Source organism: Palaemon carinicauda, chromosome 9 (assembly GCF_036898095.1).
Source record: "Palaemon carinicauda isolate YSFRI2023 chromosome 9, ASM3689809v2, whole genome shotgun sequence".
Taxonomy (NCBI): Eukaryota; Metazoa; Arthropoda; class Malacostraca; order Decapoda; family Palaemonidae; genus Palaemon; species Palaemon carinicauda.
The window spans coordinates 136003601-136026113 of NC_090733.1; the positions used below are offsets into that span (position 1 = coordinate 136003601).

Consider the following 22513-nt stretch of genomic DNA (forward strand, 5'->3'; position numbering starts at 1 on the left):
GAATTAAATATTGAATTGGTAGCAGGATAATAGTTGCATTCAAGTTTTAAAAATATAACTACTGGAACTGTTGAGAAAAAACAGTACTGAAACAGCAAAATTTTCTTTAAAAAAAAAAATTAAATTAAAGCAATTTTGCTTTACTGAATTTTTCTTCTGTATAATATGTCCTTCCTATAGGTGTTAAAGTGAGGAAGTTTTTTTTAAAAAATGCTTTAAATTCATTTGATGTTAGGTTGTAGAACTACAATGAGTTTGCCTGACATCGTCAGCGAGTGCAAATATATGGTTTAAATTGCTGAGAGGTTGAGTTTCGTACTCTTATTCTAATTCAAATAAAGAGGGGTACCAATGGGCCAACGGAGGAATTGTAAAACTAAATTTTTTTTTGGGGGGGGGGGGCCACCAGCAGAATTAATTTTACAGAAATATTTGTACTGTATGCTTTTTCATAATACTCTACCTTGATTGTTTTGAAATTATGAATTGAAACTAGTGTACGTGTATTACGTTAGTTGTATTAAGCTATTACAGTTAATCTAGACATTGACATTTGATATCTAGAATGCATCATCCTAGAAAGCAAGTTACAGTAATTATGAAAGGAATCAAATTGTTTAACATTTCTGTAGGAAATGCATGTCTTTGACAAAAATAGGGAATAATTGCTGCATGAATTAATTAAACTACATATAAGCCTTGAAATGCTGTTCTGTACAGTAATTTCAATTTAGCATTCTATTGCACTGTCTTAACTTAATCATATGAGGGTATTCTTTCTTTTGAATGGAAATAATTCTCTACTCTTTGCCTCCAAATCTTAAATTGCATTTTCATGTTCTGTCATTAAGCTGTTTATGGTATGCTGTGGTAACCACATCGAGAGTATTAGGTCGTATGCATTTCAAGTCTGCATACTACTGCCAACATTGAACTAATGAAGTTTGCTCCCATTTTCCAATTTCCAAATTGCTTAATTTTAAAATTTTCAGTTTCCAGAAGTAACCATTTTCTTTCCTGTAAGAGGAATGTCTTGATTTAAAAGCTAATCTTGCCAAACCTGGTAACTTATCTTACACAGGGAATATTAAGCTTCCATATTCAAAATTAGTTTAAAATATTTATTTTAAAACTGCAGGTATAATTAAAGTTTAGCATACAAAAATTTGTCAGTGCTTGAACTGAATGAGCAAAGTATAAGTGATGATCAGGTTGGAAAGAAAAATAAGCCATTTTGTAGGCCTTAAATTTGCTTAAATATTAATGGAAATTCAAAATCAGTTTAGTTTTAACAGCAACTTTCAGAATTATTGTAAACAGCATGTTACAAATACAGAATATTCATTAAAAAGCATGGCTGTTAAAATGATCCAATCAAAAGGATGTAGGTCTGCAATCTGTGTGAAATATTGTTTATTGAAATAGTAAAATTTTGAGAGAAATGTACACTTGATATATCACTATCTGGTGTGCATTTCCATCAATTTGATGGAAATTAATCCAATATTTTTATACAAATATACACTGCATACACAATACTGTACACGACCCTACTGTTAATTTGGCACCGAGGCCAGAGTTTCTATTTTTTCACTTGTTTGAAAATGTAATGGCAATGTCAGGGGAATTACATCCATGGTATAAGAAATTTTAACCCAAGTCTTTGCTGCTGCTGCTCCTTGATTGCCAATTGCCTTGCCCCTTGTGACTGTATTATTTCTGGTCATTGTAGAGACTACCACGCCCGTGTGCCCGCCCGCGTGTGGCTCCCTCAGCTATTCTGCTACCTACACGCCCACGCCCTCTACCAAGGCAATCCTCGCCCTCTTAGCTGCCATCTTCTTCAGGAACTGAGAGAGGTAGGCAGCATTTGGAATTCCTGTCTCTTGGGAATTCATTGTGTATGCTAGTCTTCTTCTTCCTTTAACTTCTTGTTTTATTATCTTCTCTTACAGCTGCAGAGCATGAGCGTTGCACGAAAGGCACTTGGCACCTTGAATATGCATTATGAGTATTGTACCATCAGATAAAATTTTGTAATGTAGCTTTAAAGAAATTAATGTAGAATTGTAAAAATAGGTGCAGTATAGTAAGAAAAAGTAAAGCTAAAATTTCATGGAGCTTATTTTCCAGTTATGTAACATAAGAAAATAACATTCAAATATTCAATTTTTGCTCTTACATGTGTACAAATATAAATTAGTAAAGTGTTCTACATGGAAACCACAGAAAAAAAAATTGTGCTATCTTGGATAATCATATTGGCTGAAATTAAATATCTGCAAAAAACAAATACTTTTAAAAGCTACTATACTGTTAAAACTTTTTGATTATTGTAAAATTTTGTGTTTTATGTAATCAGTGATATTTTTTTGTCATAGATGGCAAATAAATTTGCAATTTTAATTAATAAGTTTATTTTTTATTGTTCCTACACAATACAAACCACCATCCTTTATAAATTGAGATAAAAACTGCAACAACTAACCGGGTTATTACCTACTAGCAGTGAGGAAGGAATAGACCCCTGTGGGCTCACTGACAACTCTGAGAAATTGACCATCAGTGAGGACAGATGTTGTTGAGAAGCTTTCTGTAACTTTAATTTTTTATTTCTCAGTTTTCAGCATGATTGTTTTTATGATTTACAGAATGACGTGATCTTCACCTCTTCTATCCTTTCCTGTGGTGGATGTGATGGACGGTAAAGTCGCTTCAGCGACACTGTATTGTTGTCCTTTGGTTAGACAGGGATTCGTTCCCCTATTGTTGTTGGTCATCCTTCTAGGGAAGCAGTTCTGAAGAACAAATGATCCTCTTTAGATGATATGACTAGTTATTGGATCCTTGACTGGCTAGACAGTACTAAACTGGACTCTTATCTCTGGCTAAAGCTTATTTTTCCTTTGCCTACACATTCATCAAATAGTCTGGACTATTCTTTCCACATTCTCCTCTATCCTAATACACCTGCCATCACTGAGATTACCTAACATATCTTCTTTGGTCAAGGAGTTAACTACTACACTGTAATTGATCAGTGACTACTTCCCTCTTGGTAAAGATAGAGAGACTTAAGCTGCGGTAAGCAGCTCTTCTAGGAGGCTCCCAACTCAAACTTTTGTGCTTTAATCTTGTTTAATGCAATGGCTTCTGTACTATGCTCTCCCACTGTTTTAGGAGTTATCTTGCTTGAGAGTACACTATTCTACCTTATTTATCTTCCTCTTTCTGTATTTTTTTTAATAGTTTTTATAGTTTATATACTTTCTGTATTTTGTTTTAACCCTGGATAGGTACGGTCCTCGGACACCCCTTTAAGGGTATACTCGGACGCGAACGACCCCGACGCCAAAAAAAAATCTTGAAAAATCAGTTTTTGCAGTAACCTCCTTTTTTCTTTTGCCAAAAAAAACTTCAATGAATGCTTAAAACAACTGTAAAGATAAATACTACTCATCTGCAGAAAAACTATTTATTATAAATATTTTAAAAAATTAAGTAGAAAAAAAAAAGACCTGACATAAAAATTCATAAAAAAAAAGTTTATACATATATACACAAATCCTTTTAGGAATTGATTCTTGAATGTTTAGGACACATCTTGATGTATTTTGGATGAAGTCAGACCCATGGAGGTGAAGATCTGAAATGAGAAAAAAAGGGTAACTTTTTTTGGCCAAAAAAAATTGTCCAAATTTCATGAATTTTTTTGGGTACCCAAATGAAATAGGAAGTGGCTAATATTTTTAGGGAATAAACATATGTTATCCTAAAATAGAAATATGTAAAAAAATCTTCATTATTTTGTAAATTACATTTATATCAGGGGCCATATCTAAAGGTAATTTTTTGAGTACTTGGAAATTTCGTAAAAAAATACATATATTTAATATATAATATGATATTTATGCAGGTAAAAATATACCAAAATATCACAAATTCTATAGGGAACAAGAATATATAAAGATAGGGCAGCTTACGCTTCGGATATGTCCACAAAATGGCCGCCAACCACACTGACTCAGACTCCCTAATCTGCCACTTGAAATGTAGGAAGGGTATGTCAATTTCAAGGTGTTATTTACTAATCTAATTATTATTGGATATGCATAAAAATTGTATGGTGGGTTGCTGGATAATTGTCGATTATTTTACGACTATAAAATTAAAATTCTGACCCAAAAAATTTTTTTTGAAGGGAAATAAAATCGAAAAAAAAAATGTAAAACAATATTTTAGCTAAAAAAATTTGATGATATTCAATCAAAAAAAAAAGTAAACAAAATTTTCCGACAAATAAACATCTAGAGGAATCATTACTTTGTGATAGTTCCTTAGTACGTAGTAATTTTGAAAGAATTGGGAAAAAACGAAAAAATGGCAATCACCGGAAAATCGAACACATACCTATATATACGCCATATCTGGCTAAAAAAAAGATAGGCATGGGTAGCCAGATCATCTAGAAACACTTTCCAACACTATAAAAATATAAGTTTTGCGACACTACTTGCCAATTCCTTACGGTAACATGACTAAGCAAAAAAATGCAAAACAAATAAAAAGGGGCACTCGTGGAAAAATGGCCATTCTAATATACGGCATTTCAGAAAAAAAAAATTTCAGCCACGTGCTAGGCAAACCATCAAGGCATATTTTCCGACAAATAAACATATAAATGAAATATTACTCTGTGATAGTTCCTTAGTACGTAGTAATTTTGAAAGAAATGGGAAAAAACGAAAAAATGGCAATCACAGGAAAATCGAACACATACTTATATATACGCCATATCTGGCTAAAAAAAAAATAGGCATGGGTAGCCAGATCATCTAGAAACACTTTCCAACACTATAAAAATATAAGTTTTGCGACACTACTTGCCAATTCCTTACGGTAACATGACTAAGCAAAAAAATGCAAAACAAATAAAAAGGGGCACTCGCGGAAAAATGCCCAACATTCTAATATACGGCATCTCAGATAAAAAAAAAGACATGCACGTGTTAGCCCAACCATCAAGGCACACTTTCTACCACATAAACATGAAAAAAAAATCAATAATATACGGCAATTCCTTACTACGTAGTAAATTTTTACAAATATTGAAAAAAAAACAGAAATTGGCAACCGCAGTTAAATACCCAATATACCAATAACTACGTCGTATCTGACAAAAACAAAATCACGCATGGGTAGCCAGATCATCTAGACACACTTTCCAACATTAAAAAAGCAAAAGTTTTACGACACTATTTCGCAATATCTTACGGAAAAATGACTTGGCAAAAAAATTAAAAAGGGACACTCGCGGTAAAATGCCCGACATTCTAATATACGACATCTCAGATAAAAAAAAAGACATGCACGTGTTAGCCCAACCATCAAGGCACACTTTCTAACACATAAACATGAAAAAAAAATGAATAATATACGGCAATTCCTTACTACGTACTAATTTTTACAAATATTGAAAAAAAAACAGAAATTGGTAACCACAGTTAAATACCCAATATACCAATAACTACGTCGTATCTGACAAAAACAAAGTCATGCATGGGTAGCCAGATCATCTAGACACACTTTCCAACACTAAACAAGCAAAAGTTTTACGACACTATTTGGCAATATCTTACGGAAAAATGACTTGGCAAAAAAATGAAAAAAAATGAAAAAGGGGCACTCGCGGTAAAATGGTCCTCGTGGTGATGAACGACATTTTAACTAAAAAAAAAAAACATGCACATGGTAGCCAAACAATCCACCAAGACTTTCCACAACTGATAACCTATACAAGTTGCACAATTCTACGACAATTTCATAATACGTAATAACTTTGATAATTATGCAAACTACCTCAGAAGGGTAAACTCGGACGCGAACGACCCCGACGCGTCTCAGAAATCGGGGAAGGAGTACAGCTACAGCAATGCACATCTGGACACTACTAGAGCGTGTAGGGGAGACACCTCCTGCAGGTCGATCACCCACAAATTCAGTCACAGGGGTGAGTCACGTGAGAAAAACCTGTTTTTTTTTTACGCTCGGGGTCGCAAACGACCCACCGTACCTATCCAGGGTTAATTTTTATAGTTTATATATGAAACATATATTTAAATTTTGCTACTGTTCTAAAAATATTTTGATTGCTTTATTACTAATTTTTAAAGTTTATTTCCTTTACTCACTGGGCTTTTTTTCCCTGTTGGAGCCATTGGGCTTATAGCATCCTGCTTATGCAGTAAGATTGTTGCATTTCGAACTAGGTCTGTTGTTTGGCTGGTATTTTATTAATAATATATATTTGAGATTTCTTTTAACCTCTTTGCCTTTTTGAGTAGTCTCCTCCAGAGGCCAGTTAGGAGAGAATAGTTTCTTTATCCACTTACGAACATAGGGATAAAAAAGGTTTCCTCCTGAAGGGTGTCTTTCTCTGGCTAAGATGGTGTTTACAATATGGTAGATTCGAAGCAGATGATCTTGAAGCACAGATTATCCAACCTGGAGTTGCTTTTGGATTTTATAGGTTTCTCTGCATGATTACGCGGGAGGTGTAGTTTACAGGAGTTATCAGTCCTCCTGCCAAAGGACATTAGGGATCGCAGACTTTGCCCTTCCTACAGCCAAGTATGTATTGTAAGTCCACCTCACTAGGTGTTGCCCTTCAGGAGCTTATCCAGCACACTAGCTCTTTGGAGCATGCTCGGAAGGTTGCTTGTCAACCTTGTTTTGGTAATTATTCTTTGGGGAAGGATCATTGAAGCCCCTGGCATCCTTCATCCTGATTGTAAGTGTAATTTCTAAATCCTGCAAGCAACTTTTAGTACTACCTCTGCTGCAGTCCCAGGTTTTGCCCAGGACCTAGCACTTAGCTTTTAGAAATGTCCTCACAAGGTTGCTTGTCAGCATTGCCCTGATCCTTCTTCAGAGGATCTCCACACAAATCTTCACGGAACTTGTAGAGCCTGCGGATTATAACGAGGACCTTGTCGGCTGCATAGCCAGTCTTTACCCTCAAGAGGTCCTCCTGTGGAGTACTAGCCCCTTAGGGCATGCTCTCAAGGTTGCCTGACAACATATTCTGGTCTTCCTTCCTCGGAGGAGGATCTTGGACATCTGGCATTTTTTATCTTGGTCTACTTGGACCATCTGAACTAAGAGACTTTCAGTAAGCTACAAGGATTATCTTCTGTTGGTGTTTCCCCCCCTCCCCAAGAGAAGTGCCCTGTGATCCCTCTTGGATCAGTTTGTTAGTGGTTCCAGTCCCTCCTACAAACTTGGTTACCCCACGTGTTTTTGGAGTGGCCTGGTTGGTTTCCAGCCACTGCGGAGTGAATTGCTTCCAGGTGCCCTTCAGTTCTTGTTCTCCAGTGAAGGATCTTCCTCTAGTGCCGATTTCAAAGCTTTCTCTTGTAGAGGTCATCCTTGTCTCATCCCGTTTCTTTGGAAGATGCTAGGGGGCACAAATTATGGAGCAGTCTTTCATCAGACCTTCGGGAAACCTCTTACCAGCATCACACACCAGTACGGATTCCAGACGATAGGGGCACAAATTGTGGAGCAGTCGTCATCAGACATTCAGGATACTTCTTGCCAGCATCACACACCAATATGAGGAGTTAATCTTGGAGCTGTCTCATCTCTCCTACCATGGATTCCAGACGATAGGGGCACAAATTGTGGAGCAGTCGTCATCAGACCTTCAGGATACTTCTTGCCAGCATCACACACCAATATGAGGAGTTAATCTTGGAGCTGTCTCATCTCTCCTACCATGGATTCCAGACGATAGGGGCACAAATTGTGGAGCAGTCTTCATCAGACCTTCAGGAGACTTCTTGCCAGCATCACACACCAATACGAGGAGTTAATCTTGAAGCTGTCTCATCTCTCCTAACATGCATTTTAGATGATAGGGGGCACAAATTGTGGAGCAGTCTTCATCAGACCTTCAGGAGACTCACACCAATATGAGGAGTTAATCATGAAGCAGTCTCATCTCTCCTAACATGGATTCCAGACGATAGGGGCACAAATTGTGGAGCAGTCTTCATCAGACCTTCAGGAGACTTCTTGCCAGCATCACACACCAATACGAGGAGTTAATCTTGAAGCTGTCTCATCTCTCCTAACATGGATTCCAGATGATAGGGGGCACAAATTGTGGAACAGTCTTCGTCAGACCTTCAGGAGACTTCTTGCCAGGATCACACACCAATATGAGGAGTTAATCATGAAGCAGTCTCATCTCTCCTAACATGGATTCCAGATGATAGGTTGCACAAATTGTGGAGCAGTCTTCATCAGACCTTCAGGAGACTTCTTGCCAGCATCACACACCAATACGAGGAGTTAATCTTGAAGCTGTCTCATCTCTCCTAACATGGATTCCAGATGATAGGGGGCACAAATTGTGGAACAGTCTTCGTCAGACCTTCAGGAGACTTCTTGCCAGGATCACACACCAATATGAGGAGTTAATCATGAAGCAGTCTCATCTCTCCTAACATGGATTCCAGATGATAGGTTGCACAAATTGTGGAGCAGTCTTCATCAGACCTTCAGGAGACTTCTTGTCAGCATCACACATCAATATGAGGAGTTAATCATGAAGCAGTCTCATCTCTCCTAACATGGATTCCAGATGATAGGGGGCACAAATTGTGGAACAGTCTTCGTCAGACCTTCAGGAGACTTCTTGCCAGGATCACACACCAATATGAGGAGTTAATCATGAAGCAGTCTCATCTCTCCTAACATGGATTCCAGATGATAGGGGGCACAAATTGTGGAACAGTCTTCGTCAGACCTTCAGGAGACTTCTTGCCAGGATCACACACCAATATGAGGAGTTAATCATGAAGCAGTCTCATCTCTCCTAACATGGATTCCAGACGATAGGGGGCACAAATTGTGGAGCAGTCTTCATCAGACCTTCAGGAGACTTCTTGCCAGCATCACACACCAATACGAGGAGTTAATCTTGAAGCTGTCTCATCTCTCCTAACATGCATTTTAGATGATAGGGGGCACAAATTGTGGAGCAGTCTTCATCAGACCTTCAGGAGACTCACACCAATATGAGGAGTTAATCATGAAGCAGTCTCATCTCTCCTAACATGGATTCCAGACGATAGGGGGCACAAATTGTGGAGCAGTCTTCATCAGACCTTCAGGAGACTTCTTGCCAGCATCACACACCAATACGAGGAGTTAATCTTGAAGCTGTCTCATCTCTCCTAACATGCATTTTAGATGATAGGGGGCACAAATTGTGGAGCAGTCTTCATCAGACCTTCAGGAGACTCACACCAATATGAGGAGTTAATCATGAAGCAGTCTCATCTCTCCTAACATGGATTCCAGACGATAGGGGCACAAATTGTGGAGCAGTCTTCATCAGACCTTCAGGAGACTTCTTGCCAGCATCACACACCAATACGAGGAGTTAATCTTGAAGCTGTCTCATCTCTCCTAACATGCATTTTAGATGATAGGGGGCACAAATTGTGGAGCAGTCTTCATCAGACCTTCAGGAGACTCACACCAATATGAGGAGTTAATCATGAAGCAGTCTCATCTCTCCTAACATGGATTCCAGACGATAGGGGCACAAATTGTGGAGCAGTCTTCATCAGACCTTCAGGAGACTTCTTGCCAGCATCACACACCAATATGAGGAGTTAATCATGAAGCAGTCTCATCTCTCCTAACATGCATTTTAGATGATAGTGGGCACAAATTGTGGAGCAGTCTTCATCAGACCTTCAGGAGACTCACACCAATATGAGGAGTTAATCATGAAGCAGTCTCATCTCTCCTAACATGGATACCAGACGATAGGGGCACAAATTGTGGAGCAGTCTTCATCAGACCTTCAGGAGACTTCTTGCCAGCATCACACACCAATATGAGGAGTTAATCATGAAGCAGTCTCATCTCTCCTAACATGGATTCCAGATGATAGGTTGCACAAATTGTGGAGCAGTCTTCATCAGACCTTCAGGAGACTTCTTGCCAGCATCACACATCAATATGAGGAGTTAATCATGAAGCAGTCTCATCTCTCCTAACATGGATTCCAGATGATAGGGGGCACAAATTGTGGAGCAGTCTTCGTCAGACCTCCAGGAGACTTCTTGCCAGGATCACACACCAATATGAGGAGTTAATCATGAAGCAGTCTCATCTCTCCTAACATGGATTCCAGACGATAGGGGGCACAAATTGTGGAGCAGTCTTCATCAGACCTTCAGGAGACTTCTTGCCAGCATCACACACCAATACGAGGAGTTAATCTTGAAGCTGTCTCATCTCTCCTAACATGCATTTTAGATGATAGGGGGCACAAATTGTGGAGCAGTCTTCATCAGACCTTCAGGAGACTCACACCAATATGAGGAGTTAATCATGAAGCAGTCTCATCTCTCCTAACATGGATTCCAGACGATAGGGGCACAAATTGTGGAGCAGTCTTCATCGGACCTTCAGGAGACTTCTTGCCAGCATCACACACCAATATGAGGAGTTAATCATGAAGCAGTCTCATCTCTCCTAACATGGATTCCAGATGATAGGTTGCACAAATTGTGGAGCAGTCTTCATCAGACCTTCAGGAGACTTCTTGCCAGACAATATGAGGAGTTAATCATGAAGCAGTCTCATGTCTCCTAACATGGATTCCAGACGATAGGGGGCACAAATTGTGGCGCAGTCTTTCATCAGACCTTTGGGAAACCTCTTGCCAGCATCACACACCATTACGAGGAGTTAATCTTGCTGCAGTCTCATCTCTCCTAACATGCTTTCTAGACGATAGGGGCACAAATTGTGGAGCAGTCTTCATCAGACCTTCAGTTAACTTCTTGATAAGGATCCCACAGCAGTACGAGGAGTTAATCTTGCAGCAGTCTCGTCACTAAATTGTATTTCAGTCGTGCTTCTGCTAATGTTTTAAGTGCCACCTACAGCAGTAGTCTTTCCAGACACCTCTCCTAGCTCTATCGTACCTCGCTAGATGACCCACGCCAGCAGCAACGCGTCTGTCAAAAGACAGTTACAAAAATGTAATCTGATGGTAGCTAAGGGATCCATTCCAAGAAGCTGTAAGTTTAATTGTTAAAATTCTGGCCTGGGTTGGCTTCACCTGGGATCCATTCCAAGAAGCTGTAAGTTTAATTGTTAAAATTCTGGCCTGGGTTGGCTTCACCTAACTCGTGCTATCTTTTTCAGCTGCAAAAGTAGACATAGTCCCATTTAATGTTGGAAATTCATTGTTTGATACAAAGCAGAGGACATTTAACAAAGGGTTAACCGTAGCACAATGACTAAAATTAACGACGACTTCACCTGGTATTCTCAGGCCTCGCCTATCTTGCATCTGACCAGACCTAACGTTGCATTTTCTTGATGACTGGATTAGAAGTGGTTTTATCAATGCATGCAATGTGCTACCTATTCTTCAATAGACATGATCTGGTTTAATGAGCCATATTCCCATCTGTTTGGTAGAGGCATCGTTAGTTTCTGCTGTAGATTTCCACTATTTGTCTAATTCTGACGAAGCAGAAATCCCACTGTCTTTGTAACAAACATCTCTCGCCAGATTGAAACTTGACGTGGACAATTAAAGGCTAATGTCATGCCATGTTAACTGTCCTCTTCCTGTGGGATATAACCCACAGATTTCTTCCAAAGGTCCTGTTGTAGCCACACAGCGATTTGGGATAAGCTAACTTTGCTCCTTTCACAGCACCATTTGCCCATTGGATCAAGGCAAAAGTGACATAAGTCTGGTAGAAAAGGAAAGCCTGAATGATTTTTCCCTCTTGGTGGTACAGCTTTGAAACCATGCCAGCTTAACTACATCTTGATGCAGGTATGCCCCATTCAGCTTGCGGTAACCTTTGTACTTGAGTACGGAGGAGTTTTCCCCACACTCCTGTGATGAGGGAGTGGCGAGTGGCACGTACTAGGCCCAACACTTGTTTCAGCAGTTAATCATTCTTTATACCAGGTCTATGACACAGATTTTCAGCTCTGAAACAACCCCCGACGCAGGGCCATGAACCTGCTGGTAAACTACCACTGGTAAAGGAGGTGCAAGGAACTCTTAACTCTGCTGCAAACATCACAGACGCAAGAGTTTTGAGTTCTCAGGTTAAGTTTCCAGCCAGTTGAAATGGGCACTTCCGCCCACCTAAGGACAACTCTCTGATATTAAAGGACAAAGATTTGTATTGTGTAGGAACAAAGGACATTAAAAAAGTATTTGTACTTTACCTAACCATACGAACCAGTCTTTCCCTCAAATTTGAATGCTAACACAAACCTTCCCACAAGTCCTAGGACTGCCACTTTCTAACTGGCTTATCGACGAATGGTTACCTGGCCGGTTGATAACTCGCTAAGTTTTAACTAGTGTTCCAGCTTCTGCTATTTCCATCGTTAAAAGGACTTCAAGTTTGTATTACAAATTTAGGAAAAACAAAAGTTAAAACATTTGTAATTTTGTTTGTGAATGTGGAAATTATTAATTCAAGACATATCAAAACATGGCAAAGATATTATACAGTTATTAAAAATTGAACAAGAACCATAAAAATACACAAACCCAGTACAATATTTAATACTCATGTTTTCTTTTCCAGAACATTCGGTACCTAATATCCGATATCCAGGACTATTGCTGTATACAGCAGGGGGTAATAATCCCAGTCTTCAGATAAACCACATCCTTATAATTTCACTGTTGGCCATTATTTCTTCACAAAACCAGCCCTAGTCGGCCATTATGACGTTATGTCCGTATGTATTGAATCCTATAGTTTTCAGACCCCAATTATTGAATATTTGTTAACATCGCTGTTATGTCAAATGAAATTGTAAAATATATGACCTTAAGTATAATAGGACATATGTTTGGGATTTATTTCATTGCAAATTAGTTGGTAAGGGATTCAAATTTTGTGGCTTCTAATTAGTTTAATGTTAAATCAGGTTAATACCACTGAAGGATGTGCCTATATATGATAGATGTATTATAGTTAAAATTTTCATATGTAGGTTTTTTTTTGTTTTTTTTCAACTACCATTTTTGATAGTGCAGGTGTCTTGGACTTCATTATTTTTTCTTTTTGCATTAGTGTTTTTTAACTAACAATGTAGCAGAATTAAATATTTATCCTTTAAGAAGCAGGAAAAGTACTTATTAATTGTAGGAAATATCAGTGTTGTTTACTGGGATGAAATGTAATTCATTCGAATGGCTTAAATTTTGGTTTTTCAAAAAGCTATGTATACCTTGAAAAAAGAAGTACTGTACAGTATACCCAAACCGTGGCCTTTTCTAGCTACTGTTTAATATTACATCACATAATCAAAATAAGCAAATTTGAAGTTTCACTAGTTCTTATAATGTTTAATTTGCTCATAAATAATGACCATAGATATGAGCTTCATGCAATGGATAATTTTTGCAAGGTATAGAGGGAAAACAAACTAACTTTGTTTAGGACCAATTATGGTAGAAAGGGACAATACTATTTTAACCTCTGCATAGTCACTCTAGTACAGTAATGCATTGGGTAACAAATGCAATGAGATACTAAAATGAAAAGGATAAATTAATAGTGTTAATGTTTCACAGACGCAGAGGTAAATCGGAGATTCTTGATGCCTGACTTAGTGGTCACAAGCCTCATTAGCATGTACTGTATATAGTTTAAGTTTGTTTTATGTGATACTATCAGGATCATTTTTAATAAATATGAATAGACAATATAAATATTAAATTGAAATGGATAGGAATCATTTAACATTGTAATTTTATCAATGTTAAATGTTGCCAGTAATGAAGTAAATAGTTATACAAAGTGCAGATAATGGACTTCTTCAGCACAACCATTAACACTCAGGAAGCTGAACAATTGTGGTCCATTAAAAAAAGGTACAAATATTGCAAATTAAAATATGTACTATGGATTTACCCTTGAACAATCTTTTAAGGTACAATTCGGACCTTAACGAGGCAATAAGTATTTAGGCTAATTATATTAATGGAATTCTTTTGTTAATTTTTGTCAACAACTGTAGGATATACACAATTTTTTCCCAAATTTCATAGCTTACAACCATAGGGTTTTCAGGAGACAGTACATGTGGGTTACTGTGGAATCCATAGGGTTTGTCATGCTGCATTTTATAAGTAAGGTATTTGTATAAAAATAGTTGTGCAATTTCAAGTGTATGTATGTATATAAGCTAGTGTGAGCATTCCTATATTACATTGTGTAAGAAGCATGAGAGTGAATGAAACTGATTTTAAAATCTTATATGTTGTGGTTTGAATTATACAATATTTTGTATGTTTTTCTGCCAATAAAAAAAAGTCCTTGAAAGATTGTATTTTTTAACTAGTCCCTAAAGATGTCTAGCGTTTTACCACTTTTCCATGAGGTTAAAGATCAGTCTGACATATGATGGATGTGACATTCAACTAGAAATGTTATCAATTTCTTACGTTTTTGAAATTATAAACTTTACAACTCTTCATTTTAAGGGTATGATTTCAGGGAAGCTGGAAATTCAGCTGTTAAGAAGTTACTATTTAGTGTCTGTAGTTACAGGCTCTGCAATGGCGTGAAATCCTCACTGGTTAGCTTTATTTGAGAACCTGCCAAGAATTGGCAAGGTGGAAAAATACAAATTACTTTCTAAACTCATTTGTTCCTACACAGAGTTTCTTTCTCCCTATTTATAAAACAAAGGTATGTATAACCAAGTTAGACAGGTGGACCAAAGCTTATTAATACTAAAGTGTGGGAAGCTGTGTCTTGTGAAGGAAGGGTTGTGCTTCTCTCCCGAGTCTTAACTAAAACTTTGAAAGGTTAACCATTCCACAATGCAATGGTCTTTTAACATCATGCCCAGGCAAATGATCCTAGCTTTGTCTTTGGGCCTGTAAATTGATCATGCTTCCAGATCCATGACAAAGAAACAAGTTAGTGTGTCTGTTGGAGGAGCAGATTCCAAAAGGGAGATTGGATCAGCCTGTCGTCCAGGTATCCGAGACGACGAACAGCTCTGTTGTGATCCCAGCAAGAGTTGACACTTGAAACACACAGGGGTGGTATACAGTCCAAAATAGAAACTTGTAAACTCCATTTCGAGGATGTAGCTTAGAAACTTCCTTTAGGTCCGATGTTCTGTGGTACTGGCACTAGCTCAACAAGCAATACCCTGACCTGTGGCAGGTGAAGAAGATTGCCTTCCTAATAACCTCTTGCTCCTCTCTAGCCTCTTCCTCTTCTAGGTTAACTTAACTGGGAATGAAAGGGGCTAAGATCCAAAAGTCTCCTAGAGGAGAATGGTGCTGGTGTAGAAGACCTAACCTTAAGCGTTGGAGCCTTTTTCACAGCCCATTTCAGTGGTGTTACCGATCTGGTTTTTAAGGTTGGTTTAGCAATGTCTGACTTCAAGGCGACAGCCTGTTCTTTCTCCACCGTGGCTTAAACTTCCTCAGGAGGAAAGAGTGCCTGGGTCTTGTTGGTTGGTGCATTTCTTATAGCTATGGCTTCTCTCTGCCATATTTTGCCCCCACGATATCCCTTCTTTTAAGCATTGTTGGTCCAATGGTTTTACAGACTGATGACCCAGGTAGATTGGCTTCTGGGTTTGGAGTGAATATATCCGTCCAGAGACTTGGTCGTTTGCACTGATTACAGCCTCTGGCCGGTTCCAGCAATGAGTTCCAGGCAGGGTAAACGTAGCCTTGAGGTGCTTCCAAACAGCTGATGAATTGATATATTCCCTCCTTTTACTGGTGCTCCTATTGCCACATTGGCCTGATTAGGACCAATACCTTCTTGAAAGTACAATGCCTCAGGATTTTTCATTTCTGCCAGAGCGGTGCATGCATCTGTTGCTTCTGATGTTTCTTCCCTCCTATGTGGTGAGGTGTAGTCAAAAAGACTACTTCTCAGGATTCTATTTGGTTCAAGGACCGAGTGTGGACAGTAGTAAACTGAGGTAGAAAGGATTGAACTGCGCCTTGAGGTGTAAATCCTGCGTTTCCACACACTACATGGGTAACAGTCCTAAAGGACTGTACCTCTGAATGGCTTACCCGATCACGTTAGGATTGCTTTTGTACAGAGTCGTTCTTGGCATAAGTTACCTTGTTTAGAGGAGAGTTCCTTGCCTTAGCTCACTCCCTCTTGTTCTGGGTTGGAGATATCTTGGGAGATGTAGTACATATCAGAGACCACCTATGAGGATGAGAGCACATGCTAGATGGAGACTGATCGTGCGAGAACTTGACTGTTAGTCTACTTCGTTGTCTTGGGATCTTCCCCCGAGGAACATGAGCCGTGATAAGCATGTGTTCTTGGTGATGAGTGTGTCAGGTCTGTGGACTGTTCTACCCAAAGGCTAGGTACCTAAATGTGTTTGGGGTTGCCTTGGGGAGCATTCCCTTGCATGTGATATACTTGTAGTGAGAGTGCTTACTATTCTAGGGCATACTCCAAAGGGCATCGGCACCTCTGTTGTATGATGCCTGTGGGCAGGAGTGTGCTTGCTAACCTTTATGGAAGAGGGTTTCTGATCCAGAAAATTCTCACTATGAGTGGGAAAAACCCTATGTCGAGTGCTCATTGGGTGAGGGGCACGTGTGTGCATGAACTGAAGATCATGTTTGCTTGTGGGGTACACATGAAGAGGAGCATTTGCTAATCACAGTGCGTACATTGTCTGGGCGTGCGTACTGTATGTACCAGAACCAATGAGCGAGTGCTGTAAGTGGAGTGCTTGCAAACTGCTGATTTAGTCAGTGGTAACACTGCAGCCTTTTGAGATTTGTTCAAATGATATCTCCCTAGAAGGCCCTAGGACCACCTTGGAATGCACTCTCATAGGTGACTGTGCGTGTCTAACCCTAGGACCACCTTGGACTATGCACTCTCATAGGTGACTATGCGTGTCAAGAACGGCATGTCTACCTACAGGCAATGGATCAAGCTTCAGACAAGGGAGCGGTAATTAAAGACCATGTACACTTGAATAATACTGTGTGCAAAGAAGAGCACACTTTCAGTTAGAGAACACATGCATAGAACTTTAAATATAAAGTTCTGCTTACAAAGTTCTACTGATGGTCGCACATGAACAATTGCACCCATCTCTACAGCATAAGGAACAATGTCCAGAGGTGGGCACTTGTGTGCCAGAATTTAAGTGTTTCTACTGAAGAGCCTTCCCAAGGCAAAACTCACTCATTATAAGATGCGGGCTCATAAACTAAAGAGCCACGTGTACTTGAATGAAAGTGAGGTTATCAGACTGTGGGATTGCTAACAGGTGAGTATACCCGAGAACTATCAGGAGACAGCAAGTAGTATTTTAAGGCAAGAGTACGCAGATGGGTTTAGGCGACCGTGGCTGTGAATTGATGAGTGTGCCTACGCACTATCAGGTATGAAATCCATTAGTGTAACCATTGAAACTTATTCGAGAGCATTCCATTGGTTAAACATGAACGTGTTCCCTTAGGGGAAAGGGCACATTAGATATAGAACTAACGAGTGAGCACTCAATGGAAAGCAGAAGCATCTAGCAGAATTTGAACTAATAAGAGCAGAGGATTCTATAGGAGTGCAATTGCTTTGACACAACTATGTCAAGATGTGAATGCCTAATAGCACGATCCAAGGAGAGGGGCACTTCAAAGGTAGATCTTTATCAGGAGAATGCACACTCGAAGGTGACAGCTTGCCAGCAACGGTGCATATGCACACAGAACATCTCATCTTGGAATTATGACTGTAGAAAGAAAATCTTCAGAGAAGGGTGAAGGAACCTTTATTGGAGTAGATCACCTTGAGGAGTACTACGGGTTCTCACTATTCTCAGCTTCAAGGAGGGGTGAACTAATCGACTAAGTCGAGGCCAAGGCTGAAGGTATTGGACTAGGTGGAAAGAAAGGCCAAAGGCCCTAACTACTCTTACTTGTCAAAAGTGCATCTTCAGCTGAAGGCAAAGTAACAGTGGAAGGTGAAGATCTATAATGAACTGCACCTTTCAAGGCCATGTTAGCCTTTCTCCTCTGCGAGGGTTGTAGGGGAAGGGGTGGCGCCACGACTGAGAAAGCTCTAGGCTTAACAGTAGCTAAGGCTAGCATAATCTTTTCCACTGATAGGATACCCTCCAACCCAAAGAGGGCGTAGTGTTTCGCCGGGTCATTATCTGAAATGTAAAAATCAAGCTCACTCCAAACTAAGTGGGGGCAACCTGTCTCTCTAGGGAAGAAGGTAGGGTCACCTCCCTCGGAGCTTGAACTAAAATTAGTTTCAATTCGCCATTCTTCACCGTCACCCCAAAGAGGGTTCGGAAGCCTACGTACTAGAGAAAGGAGAGGGGAAGACCTTGAAAAAGTCTCTCTTAGCCTTCTTTTTCCTTCTCTTGACATACTCAAGACATTGCAATGACGATGACTGTGATTTACATTCCTTGTAGGGGATAACTCCTTATAGTCATGGCCTCTCCAAGAAGAGCACAATGAATGGGGATTCAATGAGGTCCTGCTCATGAATGTTACACCCCTATGGCTAGGAATGCCATAGTAAGATCACATGCCAACATGTGATTTCTCCATCCTAAAAAGTTAGCAATCACACTGAAAATAGAAAGGTAATAGCCAGGTTTAATTGCGCAAAGAATACAACTCAGCGGCTAAAGTCTACGTGGCTACTTGGTGACCTGGCAAGGAGGCCGGGTTTCCCTGCTACACGCTTGTAATTACAGACACTTCGTTATATTAACAGACATGTTAAAAGCTTCGTTGAATTCATACTCGTATTAAAAGATGAAGGTTTGTACCTATGTAGGAACAAATAAGCTATTTTATAGAGCTGTCACAAACCCATTCGCTAGTCTAATTAGTGCCATGGAGAAAGTGGTGCCAATGAACCAATAGTACTAAAAATCTGGATAACTTAATCACAGAACACAAATACTACATAACAAACTATTACCTGTACTTTGAAAATACTGGCAAAGACATTAGCAGTATTACTTTACAAGACTTCTATTAAAATGTTTTAAAACAGAAACTCAAACCTTGACTGGTTGGTACAATAAAAATTGTACAGTAATCACTCGAACTATCGTGGATGTTCCATTCCAAGCAGTATGGGTTATGGGAAGAGTGCAAGGCATAGTAAAATACCAGTCAGCGTGTGAAGAAGAGTACGCAAGTACAGCAGTAAGCAGAGATGAGCAGGTAAGCTGATCACAAACAACTGGAAGCAGGCCAGTCAAAAAGGGCAAGGTTGGAGGTGAAAGAAAAGTGGTCAAAAAACAGGTAGTTGAAGGTCCAGGCTTAGACATCACATGCGACAGTTGCTAGAAGGTGGTCAGGAACCTCATCACAAGGACATAAAAAAATATCTGGTAGAAATTAATAAGAAAGTTGAGTCATAATGAAGGAAACCACAAAAACTTTAAACAATGTGTATTAGCTGCTATATCATAAAACTTATTATTACTGTTTCAAATAAAAAAATATTTGTAACAACAACCAAATCTCATTGCATCCAGAAACAATTAACATATAGCAAGGTGCAACTATAGCACGAAAGACAATTAATTCAGTAATAAAGACTAAAATTATATCTGAATGAAATAAAGCAGATTGTTAACACTTGGAAGATAAGCAAGTCTAGAAAACAAATACAGTATGTATGTATGTATACATCAGTTATACCCTGCCCTATCTCATTAATCGATTCCAAGAGACCTGACGGAAGTTGACTTTCAACACGGGTTGGGTTTTATGAATATGAAATGCCTTGTACGCTCCCTATAATAATATTATTATCATTAATTGCTAAGCTATAACCCTAATTGGGAAAGCAGGATGCTATAAGCCCAGGGGCCCCACCAGGGAAAATAGCCCAGTGAGGAAAGGAAACAAGGAAAAATAAAATATTTTAACATTAATAACAATAAAATAAATATTTCTTAAATAAACTATAAATACTTTAACAAAACAAGAGGAAGAGAAATTAGATAGAATAGCTAATACAACCTGCTATCCTTCCACATACCTACATTGTATAGTACTGTACATAGAGTGGTACCTCGGTATACAAGTTTAATATTTTCCAGGAGCAAGCTCGCAACCAAAAATGCTTGTAAACCAAAACAATTTTTCCCATAAAAAATAATAGGAATTCACTCAATTTTTTCCATATGTTCATAAATATATACAGAGTACACTAATTATTATAGAATTTTTATGCTATTTGAAGAAAAAAATTATGACACCTAACATCAGAATTGAATACAAATTAATTCTCAATAAAATATAGAAATATTGACAAATTATGACGAGTTTTGGCTGGGGTGCATTAGACGAGAGAGGACGAGTGGGTTTTACTGCTGGGAGGGAGAATCTCCCTCAATGAGAACTTTGGGGTAAAATACCTGGAGATATCTCTTGAACAGCATTTAATATCACAAACCAAATAACTTGATTTTTGCTTTATGGACACTTGGTTGGCTTTTTTAACACTTTTACATTCAATTTTAACAAGGAACCTGCCCAGAGACAAATGCTTTCGCCTTTTCTTAAAAATAACACAAAAATTGGGTAAAAATGCAGCACGAAAAAACACTGCATGTCTGGCGTCTCATTAATACTTGTCCACAAAACAAGAGCATACAGAAGGAAATCTGTTCGTAAACTGATACGGGGCTTGTACTGTACATCAATTTTAATTTTAATGCACATTCTTTTAAAGTAAAAGAGAGAGAGAGAAATGATGCATTAAACAATGCTGCAGCACAATATGCTGTACAAATATTACCACTTTTATAAATTATTATCCACATTGCTCCCAAACAGGAAAGATAAAATAATGAGGAAGACTTTTTGTCTGAAATAATTCTTTTGCACTAAAGCAAGAGGTAATATATTTTCAACAGAAAAACCGACTTTCTCAGAAAGCGCCAGCAATTCACTACAGTAATGTCTAGCTGAATCCAAAGCTAACAAAAAATGCTTTTTTGTTATTATAAGAGCCTTGATGGACAGGTGTTTCAACTCCAAATTGGAACTACTCAAATACAATGCCGTACGTACATGCAGCAATGCCACATCCAAATTCTAATGATATGATCTGATAATCAGAAGTTTTTGAATGGCTAAAGATCTAAAACATCCGCGATAATAAATCCAACCCAATATACCCAAGGATGCTTTTGGACATTGATCTAAAATTCTTGATAAATAAGTTTCTTCTCAAACAGTAAAAGGAAAAAGTTGATAATGTCCAAAACTGGTTTTAGTCACAAAAACTTTTCCGTGTTTGCAACAATCAAACTACGCGATTCAAATGTCTATGACAAATTATTGGATGATTGAGTTTTGGAAACTCTAATGTACTATCTAGCTTAGAAAACCATTTCTCTCTGAGGAAACAGTGGACATTCTCCATGCTGTTAGGTGAAATGTACAGGGCTAATGTGAGCCACCTGAGAAAAAAGCTGACCAAGAAGATTGTCTTGCAGTGTAGTATTTTCAAGAAACAAAAGATGCGTAAACCAACCCCACCGAGGCCAAAATGGAGCCAAAAGTCTCATCCTGCTATTCAATTAAACCCTAGACTTTTTTATAATCACCCAAATAATAAAGAATGAAAGTTTTGAATTGGATTATATATTTTCAGAGGCCAGACACTGGGACCGGTCAAGTAATTCAGAAAATTATAAAATTCTAAGTTCAACCAGTCCTGCAACTTGGAATCCACCTTCCACATAAAAAATTTACCATGCTTTAGTGCTGATGAAATGGTAAGATCCTAACAGAATCTAAAAGTATATGTGACCATGCCAAGGTAGAATATCCTGAAATTTTACCAACTACATAGACTTTAGTCTTCAAAATATACAAAAACTGAGGACCATAACTAGTTTGAAGAGACCCTATTGACAAAATGGATAATGAAGAATCATTGTACAGTACAGTAATTATAAACAAAATATGAATTAATTAAAATATTGATAATAAGCAACTTACAATTACTGAGGTTCAAGCCGATTAGCAGTGCTAGGAGCCAACCAAGGAGCAGCAAAAATTTTTTGGGACTTTTGTTTCGAAAAGTTTCAGAACAGAATTAACAAGAGTTTCTGGAAATAAAGACGGTATGATATACTACATTATTAATAGTTCTGCAAAAATGTTGATGATAAAGTTCTCAGTTCCTAAATGAAAGGAGAGGATGTGTGATCTGAGTTCCCATACTGTTCTTCTATCTTGGAATTTGATTCTATTGGTAGTCATAATTCTTGAAATCCAAAGAATAATAAACATTATTGGGCCAAGTTTATAAATTAAAGTTAAGGAATTATCACTATGGTTTTTCTTTAAGGATCTGAGAAGTATCACCAATGAGATTCACCATTGGCTAGAAACTTTGTTTAAATACGTTTGTCTAAGGTCTAACATAGT

The 22513-nt window shown here is 38.4% G+C and overlaps 1 protein-coding gene across 1 annotated transcript in view; it reads left to right on the forward strand.

The window, feature by feature from the left end:
• LOC137647168 (lachesin-like) overlaps positions 1 to 14402 on the forward strand; it is a 199561-nt gene extending 185159 nt beyond the window's left edge. Inside the window, exons 8-9 of the mRNA XM_068380450.1 lie at positions 1733 to 1859; positions 12654 to 14402. Coding sequence (XP_068236551.1) covers positions 1733 to 1854 — 122 coding nt within the window. The 3' untranslated portion in view covers positions 1855 to 1859; positions 12654 to 14402. The remainder of the gene's footprint in view (positions 1 to 1732; positions 1860 to 12653) is intronic.
• The last annotated feature ends 8111 nt before the right edge of the window (positions 14403 to 22513 follow it).